This window comes from Chiloscyllium punctatum, chromosome 32 (genome assembly GCF_047496795.1).
Source record: "Chiloscyllium punctatum isolate Juve2018m chromosome 32, sChiPun1.3, whole genome shotgun sequence".
NCBI lineage: Eukaryota > Metazoa > Chordata > Chondrichthyes > Orectolobiformes > Hemiscylliidae > Chiloscyllium > Chiloscyllium punctatum.
This window is the reverse complement of record NC_092770.1, coordinates 29,370,720-29,389,316: the sequence shown is the minus strand read 5'-3', so window position 1 is coordinate 29,389,316 and position 18,597 is coordinate 29,370,720. Positions and strand designations below refer to the sequence as shown.

At 41.5% G+C, this 18,597-nt stretch overlaps 1 protein-coding gene across 3 annotated transcripts in view; it reads right to left on the bottom strand.

The window, feature by feature from the left end:
• Positions 1-18,597, bottom strand: part of LOC140458014 (protein kinase C-binding protein NELL2-like) — a 375,163-nt gene that overhangs the window by 131,843 nt on the left and 224,723 nt on the right. For all 3 annotated transcript variants that reach the window (XM_072551970.1, XM_072551972.1, XM_072551971.1), the window contains one exon: positions 8,414-8,509. In XM_072551970.1, the coding sequence (XP_072408071.1) occupies positions 8,414-8,509 (96 nt within the window). The remainder of the gene's footprint in view (positions 1-8,413; positions 8,510-18,597) is intronic.

Below are 18,597 nucleotides of genomic sequence, written 5' to 3'. Positions count from 1 at the left end.
AGTTGATAAAATTACCTTGGTTCCAATTAACTAGCTAATTCATTTCCAATCTTGGTGTTTTATTTTCTTGCTCTCATATTTCACTTGAATAAGATATCTGTTGTGAAGAATTATTATTACTTTCAACATCCACAATGCAGATCACTTACCAATGACATTATTTTATTTTCCTACTTCCTCTAAACCTTTCTGTTACAGCTTCAAAAGTGTCTAATTACAAGCTTTGCAATATGATTTAATTTTTTTAACCCAAGAGTCCTTGTTATTAGTTTTACAACACATCAATAATTTCTTCAATTATCATAACATACCTTTACAGACTGATACTATGATTTGTAACTATCCACAATTACATCTTTCTTAAATAAAAGTGATTTTGATGTGATTAGAGCAGTCTTTGAACTCTGTTCTCTCAGAATATTTGAAGAAAATGTGGCTCAAATCAAAAGCTTAAAAAACTCATTATTATTTATTGCTGAGAAAAAGCATTAATGATGCACTTTCCACTTTCCAATGTCTCCAGCAATTAGAGTTAACTTGCCAACCAGTTAGCACCCTCCTTTCATGCCATAAATTATATTGATATTCCCCCTTAATTGGTATTCTTGCAAATTGTCCTGATGAGTGCAGGATGAATACTTTTACAAAATGTACCTTTTTGGCAATACTCAGGGTCTATGCTACGAAACACCTAGTTACTTTTAGTTATGTTACAAAGAATGTAAAAGAGATGATTTGTCATAATTAGCACTTCTCAGGGTATGTGAAGGCACTATACAGTTAAATCACGGTAAATTAAATCACACCACAAAGCTCTGAGATAGCCAAGGAGGTTCCAATGCAATCCAGTTTTTCTACATAAGTGCTCAATAGCAAATAAAAATGAAAACACGGTGACACAGTAGATGTCTAAAATGTATTTTTTTCAATTCGTTCACACCTTAAATTGCTTCATCTTGTAACAGCAAAAGGCCTTGAAAAATACATGGACATGGTTCTGGAAAAATTCAGTCATCTTCTTCTGTTTAACACAATAACTTGGGATGATCTGCCATGTCGTCACTACGCCAACATCTTTTCCGCATTTTTGTATGAATTCCCAGAGCATGCCCACATCCTTTATGGATTCAGCTCGGAAAGCGTTGGGTAGCCACTCATCAGGCTCTTGAGGGTCACCGCCCTCCTTGGCCTATTGAATGAGGAACTTGCTGCATCTACAATCACCTGTTCAATCAGTCATTCAGAATCTGGTGTTGCACACCTTTGCATGACCTTCCCTGGCTGTCTCTGGATGTAGCAGAAGAGTCTCCCCATTGAGTCAGTCAGTCCTGCCCCTCTCCAACTTGTTCTCAGTGTCTCCTGCAGTTGAGTCCTGGCTGAATGCAGCATGGTGGAGCCAGTTTGGTAAATGTGCCTTTCATCACTATCTTTCATTCCTCCTTTACCATATCCATGACCTTAAGAGGAACCAGGCCATATTCCTGATTCTTCTCAATGACTTCAATGGCCTGAGTGATCGGCAGTTGTTTGTGTGGGCTTTCAGATTCTTAACCTTCACCTTTATAGAGGTGTATAAAATCATGAGGGGCATGGGTCAGGTCAATAGGCAAGGTCTTTTCCGTGGGGTTAGTGAGTTCAGAAGTAGAGGGCATAGGTTTACGGTAAGAGGAGAAAGATAAGAAAGGGTCCAAAGGGGCAACGTTTTCACACAGAGGGTAGTGCGTGTATGGAAAGAGCTGCCAGAGGAAGTGTTGGAGGCTGGTACAATTACAGCATTTAAAAGGCATCTGAATGGGTATATGAATAGGAAGGGTTTGGAGAGATATGGGCCAGGTGATGACCAACGGGACAAGATGAATTTAAAACTTGGAGATGCCGGTGTTGGACTGGAGTGTACAAAGTTAAAAATCACACAACACCAGGTTATAGTCCAGCAGGTGTGTTTGGAAGGAGATGGTGAGGCCTGCAGATGCTGGAGATCAAAGTTGAGAGTGTGTTGGTGGGAAAGCACAGCAGGTGATGAAGGGCTCTGGCCTGAAACGTCAATTTCCTGCTCCTCAGGTTTATTTGGAAGCAGTAGCTTTTGGAGACCTGATCCTTCATCAGGTGGTTGTCCCCTGTTCCAAATAAACCTGTTGGACTATAGCCTCGTGTTGTGCGATTTTTAGCTAGATTCAATTAGGATATCTGGTCGGCATGGACGAGTTGGACCGAAGGGTCTGTTTCCACGCTGTACATCTTTATGACTCTTCCCCCCCTCTGATCTATTGGCTGGAGCTTGGCCATGGGCTTAAAAGGTCAAACTTGAGGCTTTTGAGGTCAGTGATGTCAGGCTGTGGTGATGATAATCATCCTTTTCTGCCATTTGATACATTTGTCCACTTTACTGAACCGTACCTCAAGAATGTCAGAGCTGATCCAGACAGTTTGTTCGCCTCATGCTGGTCCACCTCCACCATTACACATTTCATCAGGAACTGTTAGAATGCCATCTGGGAAAAGAAGGTAAAACTGCCTGGTTTCATCCTGTTCCCATTCAGGATGTGAGACAGTTCTGCAGCTAATACCCCATCGTCGTTGTTGTAACTGCTGCACCCTCACTGTGGACCATGCGGAACCTGACACTTTGTCTTGTCTTGAATCAGTTCTAACCTTCCATCACTAACCTTCCTGCAGCCCGTCTCCTTGAAAGGGCAACTCCCCTTTCCTGCAGGATTGGATTGGAGAGGGGGAACGCTGCCCGCTCAGCACTGGGGGAGACATCTGTTCGCATCCTCTTCCATGCCTGTTTGTCAAATTGTTCCAATATGTCCACTGTGTGATGGACAAACCCAATGTTGGAATCACCTATTCCTGATGAAGGGCTTTAGCCCGAACCATCGATTTTCCTGCTCCTTGGATGCTGCCTGACCTGCTGTGTTTTTCCAGCACCACTCTAATCTAGACTCTGGTTTCCAGCATCTGCAGTCCTTGTTTTTACCCAATGGTGGAATCAACCCTCTCCCTTTCCTTGGTGATGTTTGCTATCCACTTCATGCCTTTTGTCGAATTACCTTCACGGTATCTCCAATCGACAGTGTTTTTGTGGTTGGATTCTCAGGTTTAGTGTCAAGGTTTCACAGAGAGACCTCGACATCGATCATGATGGTTTGCCTGTAATTTCGTTCTGTCATGTAGCCTAACTCTACTCAAACTGATTGATGTCACATGATATGCTTGGATTGGGTTCAGCCAATCTGGAATTGCAATGCATTGCCATCCTTCTGTTAGATTTCCTGTCCTGCTAATGGGACTAGTTGATAAGACAAATGGAATTTTATAATGTCTGACTTTGACTAGTTACAATTTAATTGTAATTTTTAAGTGCAATTAATTATAGTGTAAGAACCATTATATGCAGTAATGAATGGTAGACCCAAATTCAAATCTTTGATCTACCATATTCATTTAGCATGGTCAGTATCAATGGTAAATATCAGCTGATTCATTCTGGGTGTAGGGGAGACCAGAGTACTATGTACACTACTGGTCACCATACTTACAGAAGGATGTTAATGCATTGGAAGCGATTCAGGGAAGGTTTATGAGACTATGCTCTGATGAAATGTCATTACTGGAATGTGTGGTTATTACCACTGATGGGAATCCCAATGTCAGCTGAGAACTGAATTGGATGTTGAATTGAATTTTTTGTCACGTGTACCGAAGCTTTGTCTTGCGAGAAAACTCAACATTCATAATCCCTAAATGTCTAATATTTCAACAAAATTTTATGACTTTTGCGGTAATCTTTTACCACATTTAAAGTAAACTTCCTTGTTTCCTGGCCAACATCTCTGTCTCAGGCTTGCTGCGGTGCTCCAGTGAAGTTCAGTGCATGCTGGAAGAACAGCACCTCATCTTCTGCTTGGGAACTCTACAGCCTTCTAGACTCAACACTGAGTTCAACTATTTCAGGGCCTGAGAACTTCCTCTCATGTCCTTACTCCAACCCCCACACACCAGGCCTGGTCATCACACAGGCTGCCAACACAAATAACCCGTTATTAGCTACTGATAGTCCCTATTAGCAGCCAATCATCCATTCCTTCGTCTGTCCAACTGCTATTCTCTCTCTCTCTGGCTCCATCTTTACCTATCATTTACTCCTCCTCCTCCTCTTTACACCCCCTCTTCAGCATATATAGAGGAAACTCAATTATCCAAAGGACACAGGCGAAACGTATTTTGTTTGGTTAACCAAATGCTGGATAATCAATGCCAGATAACATAATTAGCCACGCATCGGGACCTTGCGATCTTGTTGAGATAATCCCAAGTTCGGTGAAGCAAATGCCGGATAATTGAGGTTCCTCTGTATACCAACCCCTTCCAAGCTACAATCAGTTCTGAAGAAGGGCCCACAGGATGTTAATTCTGATTTCTCTCCACGGATACTGCCAGATCTGCTGAGATCCTCCAGCATCCTCTGTTTTTGTTACTAGACTAATCTCTGGAATGTGCAGATTGCTTTATCAGGAAAGGCTGGACAGGGTAGGCCTGTGGAGTTTAAAAACGTTTATGATGACTTAATTAAAATGTAGAAGATCCTGAGGGGACTTGACTGAGTGGATGCTGAAAGAATATTTTCTCTTGTAGGAGAATCTAGAACTTGCGATCACTGTTTACAATAAGGGTTGCCCATTTAAGACAGAGATGAGGGAATATATTTTTCCCTTAGAGGATTGTGAGTCATACAGCACAGAAACAGACCCTTCAGTTCAACCAGTCCATGCTGAACATAATCCCAAACTAAACCAGTCCCACCTGCCTGCTCCTGGCCCATATCCCTCCAAACCTTTCCTATTCATGGACTTATCCAAATGTCTTTTAAACATTGTAATTGTACCAACATCCACCACTTCCTCCAGAAGTTCATTCCACATGCAAACCACCCTCTGTGTCAAAGAAATGTGACCCTCATGTCTTTTTTAAATCCCTCTCCTCTCAACTTAAAAATGTGCCTCCTTTTCTTGAAATTCCCCCAATTCTACCTATACCCCTCGTGGTTTTATAAGCTTTGAATTCCTTTCCTAAAAAGGCAATGGATGCGGAATCTTTAAATATTTTTAAGGCAGAGTTAGATAGATTCTTAATTCTGCAAATGGATGAAGTATTATCAAAGGATAAGCAGGAATGTCGATTTGAGGTTAAATCAGATCAGCCATGGTCTTTTTGAATGGCAGAGCAAGCTCGAAGGGCTGAGCGGCCTCCTCCTGTTCCGTGTTTGTGTCTTGTACCAGGGACATTGAGTATGGGCACTGGGGGTGAAGTGGGAAATTAAACCTGCATTGTCGTGAGTTAGGTTTGCAACATATTGAAGCAGGTGAAGTCACTGACAAAGACTTGGGGACAGGTCTCCTCCTCAGATTACATGCAGTTCGAAAGGAGAATTTTCTTTTAAAATGGCAGGAAGAATGTTTGTACTGCATTAATCCTGCAAAAAGATTTTGAATGAACTGAATCTGACTAAGCAATCTTATTCAGATAAATCTGGGCCTAATGTTGCCCTGATTCTCCGTGTAGTGATTAAAAAACTCACTTCTTAAGTAGAAATTGTGCGATTATCAATACCTGGTCCGAGCTTGAATTGCAAAGGAAAACTCTGCTTTCTTTATTTAATAATGCCCTGATGCAATTTAAATTAAAATGTAATTGGTGCAAGTTACATTTTTAGTGAAGAAAATAAGCAAATAAATTATGTTTCTGCAAGCATTTTTTCTTATAATCAATGTTCTGCTACATTAGTGCATTTTTTATTATCATCATCTGTCACTAAGGTTTACTTATCAGAGGTTCATAATTAGTTTTACACTGTTCCTGAGAATATTTAGCATTTACAGTGGAATTAACTGGTAGTTTATTTTCAACGTGATAAAAGATGTAATAGAATTTTGTTCGACCATTAGAAGCAGTTAAGCATTATGAAAGTTGTGTTCTCTCCAGCTGACTGTGGGATTCTCATGGGCAGTAATGACCATATATCCCAAATAAAACTCTTAACAACCTTGCCAACGGTTTTCTGTGGCTGCTGACTCCTTTGCTTTGCGTTGAGTGGAAGAATCCCTAAATCCCTGTTTATATTACAGCCTCCGAAGTTCATTTTCGGTGGCTTTTCATCAGAGCTGTACCAAAAAAAGAGTGAAGTCTGAGCAACCTAAAGGGATTTACGTCTTGGCGAATTTAAAACTGTCACCTATTGACCACAGTGCAGATCAGGACAGCAGAAATCCGAATCCATGTCAGGCTACGTGACGAGAATCTCTAAGAAGGTTTCGCCTCAGGGAAACCGTCAGTGGATAGAGTGGGCTAGCCATTTAATAACTCCTACAAGACCAACATGGCCAAGATATAAATGCTTGCTTAAACATAATTTATTTGCTTATTTTCTTCACTAAAAATGTAACTTGCACCAATTACATTTTAATTTAAATTGCAACAGGGCAATATTAAATAAAGAAAGCAGAGGTTTCCTTTGCAATTCAAGCTAGGACCAGGTATTGATAATCGCACAATTTCTACTTAAGAAGTGAGTTTTTTAATCACTACACGGAGAATCAGGGCAACATTAGGCCCAGATTTATCTGAATAAGATTGTTTAGTCAGATTGCTTAGTCAGGGGAATTGCACTCAGAAGTGGCAGCTTAATAAAGTGGTACAGTTGGTCACAGGTACATGCCAGTGTATGGTCAAATTGATGGATTCCATCATATTAAGGAGGTGGTTAACAGATTAGTACAATTAAAATTAATTTTGAGCATTGAAATCTCTCACCAACATTCAGGCAAAATCATTATGACTGTTGAGTTGCTGATTTGAGTTACTATGGTTCGATTTACCGTAACCATACTTACATACATGCTGAATGTAAAGGTAGCAGAAGTATAGCATAAAATGGACACCAGGTGGTCAAGATTTAATGTGGGAATATATATTAGAGAAAACCTGCACCCACACCTCCCCCCTCACCCCCGTCTAAGGCCCCAAAGGATCCTTCCATATCCGGCAGGGATTTTCCTGCACCTCCACCCACCTCATCTACTGTGTCCGTTGCTCTCGATGTGGTCTCCTCTACATCGAGCAGACAGAACACCAACTCACGGAATGTTTCAGGGAACATCCCTGGGACACAGGCACCAAACAGCCCCACCGCCCTGTGGCTGACCACTTCAACTCCCCCTCCCACTCCACCAAGGACATGGATGTCCTGGGCATCCTCCACCGCCAAATCCAAGTTGCCCGATACCTGGAGGAAGAACACCTCATTTCCTGCCTTGGGACCCTCTAACCACATAGCATCAATGTGGATTTCACCAGTTTCCTCATCTCCCCTTCCCCCACCTTATCCCAGGTCCAACCCTCCAACTCAGCACTGCCCTCGTGAACTATCCTTCCTGACAATCTTCCTTCCCACCTATCCGCTCCACCCTCTGCTCCAAACCATCACCATCATCCTCCACCTCCATCTACCTATCACCTTTCCAGCTACTTCCCCCCACCCCAACCCCCACCATCCTATTTATCCCTCAGCCCCTTCCCCTCCCTCCACAGTCCTAATGATGGGCTTATGCCCAAAACGTCGAGTCTCCTGCTCTTCAGATGCTGCCTGACCTGCTGTGCTTTTTCAGCGCCACACTTTTCAACTCTGTAGGGATATATAACATGCAAACTTGGAGAGGTGGGACATGTACACCACTTGCAACTGCCCGCTTCCAGTTTCTTGCCATTTTAACACCCCATCCTGTTCCCTGGCCAATATTTCTGTCTCAGGAATGCTGCAGTGCTCCAGTGAAGCTCAATGCAACCTGGAAGAACAGCACCTCATTTTTCACTTGGGATGTCTACAGTCTTCTAGATTCAATATCAAGTTCAATAACTTTAGGGCCTGAATATCTTCTCCCACGTCCTTACCACATACCAGGCCTTGTCATCGTATGGGCGGCTACCACAAACAACCAATTTTCAGCCACAAATAGTCCCCATTAGCAGCTATCGCTTCCCACAGGCTGACCATTACCCACTCCGTTGTCTGCTCAGCTGTTTTTCTCTCTGTCTGAGCTCCATCTCCACCTATCGTTTACTCATTCCCCCCTTCCCCACACCATCTTTTGCAGACATACTAACCTTTTCCTAACTATCTTCAGTTCTGAAGAAGGGTCACTGTACCTGAAACATTAACTCTGCTTTCTCTCCACCGGTGCTGCCAGACCTGATGAGTTTTTCAAGCAGTTTCTGTTTGTGTTTCTGATTTCCAGCGTCTGCTGTTCTTTGGGATTTTTGTTTTGTTTACTATTTAATTCTTTGGAGTAAAAGCACTTCTGTGGCAATACATAGAACATCTTGGAATTACTGCATAAGCAGCTCCTGTGCTTACCTGTTTCACAAAGTCGCCCTGTGAATCCCTGGGGACATGCGCAAAACTTGGGAGCGATGCAAGTGCCTCCATTCTTGCAGCCGTCCTCACAGAATGCTGGTGAAGACATCAAACAATTTTTAGCTTGACATTTCCAGAAATTAATCTCACAACAAACAACAGATTGATTCATCCATTAAGGCATTTGTGTATGTAAGGACATGGAATTAGCTTTCTAATTAAATTATAAACCTAAAATTACAATTCAAACAATTAAGCATGCACGGTGGCACCTACATGGAATCAAGTCATGAAAATCCCAAATGATTTTAATAAACAATGAGTTTTCATAATTAATACATTCGTTCAGTCAAACACATTGGTTTGATATCTTCCTTTTTGAATTTTAATATTGTTCAACTGTACCATCACTTCTAACCAGCTGTTTTAGACAGTTTGTGGGGTGGAGGAGCATGGGGAAAAGTGTTCATGAGGAGTGTAAAATTGTCAAACAGTTAAGTTATTTAAAACCCCAGCTTCAGAATGGGAAAAAAGGCTGCCTGTGTCAGTGAGGGCTAAAAAGAAAACCTGATCCAGCAATTATAACAGTTTTTCATAGTTCTCCTCTTGGAGTAATCATCTAATGTTACAATGAATGCTTAGTTGCTCTCTGCAATTTATCTGAGTTGGAGATTGGCAGTTCAACAAGATTATTAAGGGACTAGCTCAGATTATTAAAGGATTTCAATTTTTTTTAATACAATGAATTAAGTACTTGAGGGCATTTAAATGTTTTGAATGGACTCTCATGAATGGGAGTTTTGTTTGTTATAATGGCTGTAATAGATATTTGAACTTTTTCTTTTCTTTTATTTGAATGTAACCCCTGAAGTCAGTCAGGGCAAAAGTGATTGAGCTGGCATGGACAATAAAAGGACACAATATGATGGTTGGTGAGGCATAAGTTGGCATTGAGGATATGAAGGGCATGAATTATTCATAAACTTGGCATTCCGCTGTAAGGAGTCATGGAGAGGGCTTTTTTTCTTTATTCATTCACAGGATGAGGATGTTGCTGGGTAGGCAGCATTTATTGCCCAACTCTAATTACCCCGAGGGCATTTATGTACAAACCACATGGTCTGGAGTCATATGTAGGCGGGACAAGGAAAGGATGACAGTTTCCTTTCCTGAACGACGTCAGAGAACCAGGTGGGTTTTTCCTGAGAATCGACAATGTCATCACTAGACACTTAATTCCAGATTTTTAAAAGTACTATTGAATTCAAATTCCGCCATAGCAGGATTGCATGGATTATATTTGGGGTCACTACTTACTACATGAATCGTCATGGATGTGGCTCGGATGGGAAGATGATGGGGTGAGAAATGAGGATTAGGTTGTCAAGCACTCAAACAACTGGGCCCAAATCCCAGAGAAGCAAGACAGACCTCTCAAACAGCCCTACCTCAGTCAGGAGTAGGCCTGACTACAACTTACATATATGGTCCCCACAGGAGCAAACATCATGGCATTTGCAGCATGTTTCCAGGTGAGTGCAGCAAGTCAGGCCACGTTTTGAATCACATTAGCCACCCTCTCAAAATCCAGACCATGCTCCCAGATGCTGTACACTTTCCTTACAGAGTCTTAGCAGGACATTTAGCAAGTTTTACTGAATTAACTATCTAGAGCATACAACCTAAATCAACCAGCAGCAGCATTGCACTCTTATTTTTGTGGTAGATCCCCAATTTTGCACATATTAACGAGATTGTTGCTTTAATTAGGAAGGTGTCATTGCTGCTTATTTTAACACAGGTGTTTTCTTAACACCAGAAACAAGTGTCAAATGTGTTGCTTTGATTTTCACTCCTCCTGCCCAGTTTGATCGGCTTACAACTTCATCTTGTTTTTTAGGTATTTTACACTTGATGTTATTACAAAAAGGTATTTCTAACAACTTAGCTTCACAGTTCTTGAGCTGGAAATAATTAAATATCTAGGGAAGTTGCCTCTGGAGCCTATTGGCAACCTTGAAGTTAAATATCTTCATAAATGTCCAGGTAGTAACAGAAATATTTTAATACTAACAGAAGATCAAAGTTTGGGAGAAGATTTGTAGCTCGGGTGCTCGTTGTTGTGGTTCTGTTCGCAGAGTTGGGAATTTGTCTTGCAAATGTTTCTTCCCCTGTCTAAGTGACATCCTCAGTGCTTGGGAGCCTCCTGTGAAGCCACACACACAGATGACAAGCAACATGAATTCAACTGGGACAACACTACCATTATAGGGCAAGCCAAACAGAGAACAGCCAGGGAATTCCTAGAGGCATGGCACTCATCCACAGACTCTATCAACAAACACATCGACCTGGACCCAATATACCGGCCACTACAGCGGACAGCTGGAACTGACAACCAGAAGCGGCAGAGACAGGCCACTATAAATGCCGGAGGAAACAGCACAGAAGCGCTTCACAGGAGGCTCCCAAGCACTGAGGATGTCACCTAGACAGGGGATGAAACATTTGCAAGACAAATTCCCAGCTCGGCGAACAGAACCACAACAACTAACAGAAGATTCCTCAGATACTGACGCAGCCATGTCCAAATGCAACAAGATCTGGATAAAATCCAGGCTTGAGCTGACCAGTGGCAAGTAACATTTGCACCATACAAATGCCAAGCATTGACCATCTCCAAGAAAAAAACAATCTAACCATCACTAATTGACATTCAATGGTGTTACCATCACTAAATCCCCCACTATCAAAACACTGGGGGGTTGCCACTGAACAGAAACCCAACTAGACTAGCTATATAAATACTCTAGCTACAAGAATAGAGGGATTTAGACAATTTACACAAATAGCCAACAACTTGGCAGATGAAGTATAATGTGAGGTTATGGACTTCAGCAGGAAGAATAGAGGAGCAGAATATTATTTAAAAGAATAGGAAGGGTTTGGAGGGATATGGGCCAGCTGCTGGCAGGTGGGACTAGATTGGGTTGGGATATCTGGTCGGCATGGACAGGTTGGACCAAAGGATCCGCTTCCATGCTGTACATCTCTATGATGAAGAATCTTGCAACAAGTAATTTATCCCCTTACTCCCCAAAGCCTTTTCATTATCTGCAAGGCACAAGTCAGGAATGTGATGGAATACTCACTACTTTGCCTTGATGGGAGCAGCTCCAACAACACTCATGAAGCTCGTCACCATCTAGAACAAAGCAGCCCTGTTTGATTGGCACCACATCCACAAACATCAAGTCCATCCAGTACCATTGCTCAGTAGTAGCAGTGTGTACCATCTATGAGATAAACTGCAGAAATTCACCAAACATCTTTAGAAAGCACCTTCCAAACCCACAACCACTTCCATCTGGAAGGACAAGGGCAGCAGACACATAGGAAAGCCCTGCAAGTTTCCCTCCAAATCACGCACCATCCTGATTTGGAAATATATATTGCTATTCCTTCAGTGTTGCTGAAAGTCAATGATGTACTTGTTAAAAGTCTGGAGTGAAATCTTCCAATTATTAAGATGATAAGAAACCAGATGTATGACTGAAGCTGTGTGTTGGGACTCTGTTGAAGTCTGATGCATGGACCTATGTAAGGATTACCCAGGAAGTTTGAAATTCTGATGGAAAATCCCCATGCTCCTCAGGGGTCTCCTATGAATATGGCTGATCCTGAGTCAGAATCAGATGCTTTGGACAATAATCTTTGAAAATTGCTGCAAGTGAAATCTTTCCAGGACAATCCACAATGTTTCATCGGGAAATATAGCCAAAGCTAATGGAGATTATTGCAATGCCAGCCTGGAAAATATTAGGCTATAAAAGGCAAGGCAAAAGAGACAGCAAACAAGTCAGGAACTATATTGTCCTTGTTAAAAGCAGCATTATTTAAGGGAGAGCATTAATGCACACTGCACATTATGCTGTCTCATTTCAATGCACATCCAAAATTGAAAGGCATAATTTAAAAGTGCCACTTTCAAGATAACTTATAATTGTTTAATATACGTTTTTCAATTTTTTTATAAAAGAAAATAAATCACAAGGGTAAAACTGTACAAGTGCAGAACACTCACTGTCAATATTTTATCTGCTCCTTTCATTTATCTTCCTTAAAGCATGATTACAAATGCATTTTTGAATGCATGTGTGACATCATTTCTTATGAAACTCTTTCACTTGTCCAATTTATCATACAGCACTCACAGACAAGCTGACAGACTCATAAAAGAATGTACAATCTATGATTTGCTGTCATAACATGATAAACACATTTGATTGAAGTCTAATTCAATGAATGTCTCATATGATTTCAATGGCTATTCAGTGGTATATGACCAGTGGCTCAAAGGGGAGCAGCAATTCACCTGACACTGCAAACCTTCCTTCACCACATCACTTTGTACTGTGTTAGAAGATCAAGGTTTACTTTCTGCTTGTGTCAATTAAGTCAAACAAATCTATTTACCCTAATTCTATAATTTTGTATTAATTTTGTTTACTCAGATTCAAAGTTTGAAACACTTGCAAAATGCAAGAGTAGAAATGTACTGGGAAAAATGATAAAATGCACCAGATCTGAAAGCGGACTTTATAGCAATGATTTTGTTTGCCAATCTGATTTTTTTTAAAAAGAAAAGCTTTGCTGTTCCTAGAGGTACTTTTGACAATGCTTTTATTTTATTCATTTACACCCAATATTCCTTTATACATTTATATCTGAAAACTTAATGTTAGAACAGCTTTTTCCTAGGTCTTCTACATCACTTTAATTTGCATTTATATAGGAACATTAGTTTTGAGTCAGCAGTAGTCCATTTTACCCTTCATACTTGGTCTGTCGTTAGACATGATCGTGACTGACTTTTCTACCTCTATTATACTTCTCCTGCACTATACCAATCACCCATAATTCCCTTTGTATCCAAAATCTAACAAGAATATAAGAGGAAAAGAAATTGGATCGGCAAAGCAGAAACATCTCAAAATTTGTTGTAGGTATAAGGAATATTGCTCAGACAAAAAAAGGAAGGAATAGCTTGCATGACTCAAAATGTTGTCAAAGAAATGAGTTTTGAGGAAGAAAACAGAAGGGGTGAGGAGGTTAGTCACAGCAGGGGGACTAATAGACAAGATACAAAGAACTGGGGCTACTCATGGGTCTAGATTTAATTGATGAGCTGACAGAGATACTGGGGATCAGAAATCAAGTCAACATTATCAAAGAATAGGAGAAGGTGAGGACTGCAGATGCTGGAGATCCGAGCCAAAAAGTGTGGCACTGGAAAAGCACAGCCAGTCAGGCAGCATCCGAGGAGCAGGGCAGTTGACGTTTTGAGCATAAGCTCTTCATCAGGAATTCCTGACCCCACATTCCTGATGAACTTATGCTTGAAACGTCAACTTTCCTGCTCCTCGAATGCTGCCTGGCCGGCTGTGCTTTTCCAGCGCCACACTTTTAGTCGTTGTCAAAGAATACAGAGGTGATGGGCAAATAAAACCTGTTGCATGAAAGGATACCACAAGTTAAGTTTTGGATCTGCTGTAGTTTACTATGGAGGGTAATTGGAGAGTATTAGGACAGCATTTGAATAGTCAAGGCTGCAGTTGGCAAGTTGTTGTTTTAGTTGTCAGCAGATTAAGCTGAGGCAAAAGCAATAAAAATATCAAAACAAATGTTAATGATATGGAGTTAAAAAGGGTCAGGTAAAGTCACCGCAGTGTTGCTCTTTCATTAGATAACTGCTGGTGAGTTTAACTTAAGAGCCACCTGAGGCAAGGGGTGAGGCTGAGAAGGCAGGATCATCCTTGGAATTGAACCCAGAGTATTAGCATCATTCAACTTTCATAACCCAGCAGTCCAGCTAACTGAGCTAACCAAGTCCCCCCTATTAAAAGCGTGGCTTAGGAAGGTAGAATCTGCCCATTGAGTCTGCTCTGCCATTCACATACAGTATAGAGGACCACCTAACTCAATGACAGTTTCCTGCGCTATCCCGATGTCTCTTGATGTTGTTAATATCCCGAAATCTGTCAATTGCTGTCTTGAACGTGCTCAGTAACTGAGCTTCCACAGCCCTGAGAACTCCAAAGATACCACAGCCTCTCAGCGAAGAAATTTCTCCTCATCTCTGACTTCAATAGCCTGCCCCTTATTCTGACTCCTTTTCCCATCTTTCCAGGGGAGACAATCTATCTAGATCCACCCCACATAAGAACTGTAGAAGCTTTGATGCGATTATTCTTATTCTTTGAACCTCTAGAGAACAAAGTCCACTCTCCTCAATATCATATCTGACTTCAACCAGCCCAGGGATGAATCTGGTGAAATTACATGGTCAAATAGAACATTGGTTTCACAAAGAGCCTGTCACAGTGAACAGGAACAACAACGGAATTTGTATTGGAAGCCAAAAACAATAGCTCCAGGCTTCTCAGTGGTTAGCTGAAGGAAGTAGCGGTTTATCAGAGACTGAATATTGCTAAGTAGAATGATAGCATTATGGTAATGGAAAGGCCCAGGCAGGTGTTAAGCAGATAGAGTTGAATGTGGTTAACATACAGGTGTAAACTTGCCAAGAAACAGGAAGTAGTTGTGAAAGAAGAGAAGGGTGATGAAGAATGGAGCTACGAGGACTTGTCAGGCAGAGCTCGAAGGGAGATATTTGAAGAGATAGTGGAGGTGTTAGTGGTGATCTTCCAGGAATCGCTGGAATTAAGAAGGTTCCCAGAGGACTGGAAAATTGCTAACATAACACCCCTGTTTCAAAAGAGAGCAAGGCAAAAGACGGAAAATTGCAGACTCATTAGCCTAACCTCGGTCATGGGTAAGATCCTGGAATCCATTGTGAAGGATGAGATTTCTGAATACTTGGGAGATTATGGTAAAATAGGACAAAGTCAGCATGGTTTCATCAAGGGGAGGTCATGCCTGACAAATTGTCTGCAATTTTTTGAAGAAGTAATGAGCAGGTTAGACCAAGGAGAACCAATGAATGTTACCTACCTGGACTTCAAGAAGGCCTTTGACAAGGTGTCGTACAGGAGATTCCTGAGTAAGATTACAGGCAAGGTGCCAGCATGGATAGAGCTTGGCTGTCTGGTGGAAAGCAGAGAGTGGGGATAAACGGGTCCTTCTCAGGATGGTAGCCAGTAACAAGTGGTATTCTGCAAGGCTCAGTGTTGGGACCACAACATTTCACTTTATACATTAATGATCTAGATGAAGGAACTGAGGGCATTCTGGCTAGGTTTGCAGATGAAACAAAGATAGGTAGAGGGACAGGTAGCATTGAGGAGACGGGGACACTGCAGAAGGATTTGGGCAGGTTAGGAGAGTGGGCTAAGAAGTGGCAGATGGAGCACAATGTGGGAAAGTGTGAGGTCATGCACTTTAGTTGGAAGAATAGAGGCAGGGACTATTTTCGAAATGGGGAGGAAATTCAGAAGTCTGAAATGCCAAGAGACCATGGAGCTCTAGTCCAGGATTCTCTGAAGGTAAACTTGCAGGTTAAGGCAGTAGTTAGGAAGGCAAATGCAATGATGGCATTTATTTTGCAAGGACTTGAACATAAAAGCAGGATGTACTTCTGAGGCTGTACAAGGCTTTGGTCAGACCACATTTGGAGTATTGTGTGCACTTTTGGGTCCCATATCTCAGGAAGAATGGACTCACCCTGGAGTGGGTTCAGAGGAGGTTCACGAGTGTGGTCCCAGGAATGAAAAGCTTAACATATGAGGAATATTTGAGAACTTTTGGTCTATACTTGATGATGTTTAGAAGGATGGAGGGGATCTAACTGAAACATACAGAATACCGAATGACCTGGACAGAGTGGACGGCGTGAAAATGTTTCCATTGGTAGGAGAGACTAGGACCCAAGGGCACAGCCTGAGAGTAAAGGGAAGACCTTTTATGATGGAGATAAGGAGAAAGTTCTTCAGCCAGAGAGTGGTGAATCTATGGAACTCAATGCCACAGAAAGCTGTGAAGGCCAGGTCATTGAGTATATTTAAGACTGAGATAGATAGGTTCTTGAGTATCAACGGAATTAAGGGTTACAGGGAGAAAGCGGGAGAATGGGGTTGAAAAATGTTTCAGCTGTGATTGAATGGCAGATCAGACTGGACGGGCTGAATGGCCGAATTTCTGCTCCTATGTCTTATGGTCTTATAGGGTAGGATGTGAAGCTATTGCTCGAGAGGATCTGGCTCTGAATAGGTACTTACAAGTTGGGATTTTCCATAAGTTAGAAAATGGAAGAGAGATGTTGGAGTTTCTGCAGGTTGTCCACACAACTCATGCTTCCACCAACTCCTTTCCACTATTGTCATGTTGAGTGAAATTTTAATGACCCATTTCCATCTTTGTACCTCTGACTTTAACCAAATGCTTCTCTTGCTGCACTATTGTCTTTGATGTCTTCCAAATCTGATACCTTCAATGATTTCTCAGTTACATGGTTTGCTTCAGCAAAATTATCTGATTTTTCACAGAGTGAAAAACACCCAGATCTATAATCTCTTTCTCCTCCTACACTGCCTTGAAATGATCAATTGCTTGCCTGACATCCTGTGGTGGCTGAGTAGGAACTTATTCCAATTAAATATTGGGAAGACTGAAGTCATTTCTTCCATCCCTGTTACAAACACTGTTGCCTAGCCACTGGCATTCAAATCCCTTGTAATATTCTGAGGCTGCACTCAGCTGCTCATAACCTTAGGGTTGTATGTGATTCCAAAATGTACATCTGGCCCTATTACTGTTCAACACCAAGTCTACTTATTTGTACCTTATAATATCACCTGCTTCTGCCCTACTTTAACTCCTCTGCTGCTGAAGCCACTATCCAAGCCTTTGTTATTTCAGGGCTTGACTACTCCAGTATACTCACAGCTGTCCTTCCACATTCTGTCAGCCACAGACAAAAGTCAACAAATCGCATTCTTATTCGTAAAAATGAAATCCTGTTTACCTTTCACCTCTGGCTTCCATTTAAGTCATGGTGTTATTTTAAATTCTTATTCCTATTTTCAAATCCCTGTATAGCTTTGTCTTTCCCTTATTTTTAAATCTCTCCCAGCCCCACAGCCCTGTAATATATCGGCTTTCCTCTAACTCTGGTCTCTCACATCTCTGATTTTAATCGCTCTACCATTGGTGGTCACACTTTCAATTACTTCAGTCAAGGATCTGGAATTCCTTTCCTCAACCTTTCAATTCTCTATTTGTCATTCCTTCTGTACGATGCTTTTTAGAATCTTTCTCTTTGACCAAGCTTTCAGTCATCTGGACAAGATATCCTTTTCCAGATATCAGTGTCATGGCAAGGTTATGTTTTTGCCCATCATTAATGGTACAGAGGGCAAATACGAGTCAACCACACTGTTGCTGGTCCCAAGCAGGCTCAGACAGGGTCTGAATTACCTTCTCCAAAAGACATTATTGAACCAAATGGGTTTTTATGACAATGGATCTCACTTTATTGAATTTGACCATCTATCATGGAGAGATTCAAACCCATGTCTAATAATATCAACCTGAGGTGCTTGATGAGGAATTCAGTGACATTATCACCCCCAATACCACCACCAAACCTCCCCAGTATATCCTGATTTGATCTCACATTTTCATGCTTTACTAAAAATCACACAACACAAGGTTATAGTCCAACAGGTCTACTTGGAAGTACTAGCTTTTGGGGGACTATAACTTGGTGCTGTGTAATTTTTAACTTTGTCCACCCAAGTAAAACACCAGCACCATCATTTAACTTTGCAACATACCTGTGCAGTGCCACATGTTGTTCTATTCCATTATTGGCACCGTATTTGGTGACAAGATGGAGGGGAAGATAGTGTCATAGCATTACCATCACTGGACTAGTAATCCATTTATTTTGTGAAGAGAAAGATACTAAATTGTTGACTGAGGAACAAGTGTGTGAAGACTTACTGGAAGTTTTTATTAAGAATTCTCCCTCCTACTGGAAGCCATGATGTGGAGCAGCTGATATTGGACTAGGGTGGACAAAGTTAATAGTCAGACAACACCAGGTTATTGTCCAACAGGTTTATTTGGAAGCACCAACTTTCACAGCACTGCTCCTTCATCAGGTAGCTAGTGGAGCAGGATCATAGGACACAGAATTTATATCATAGTGTCATACAACAACC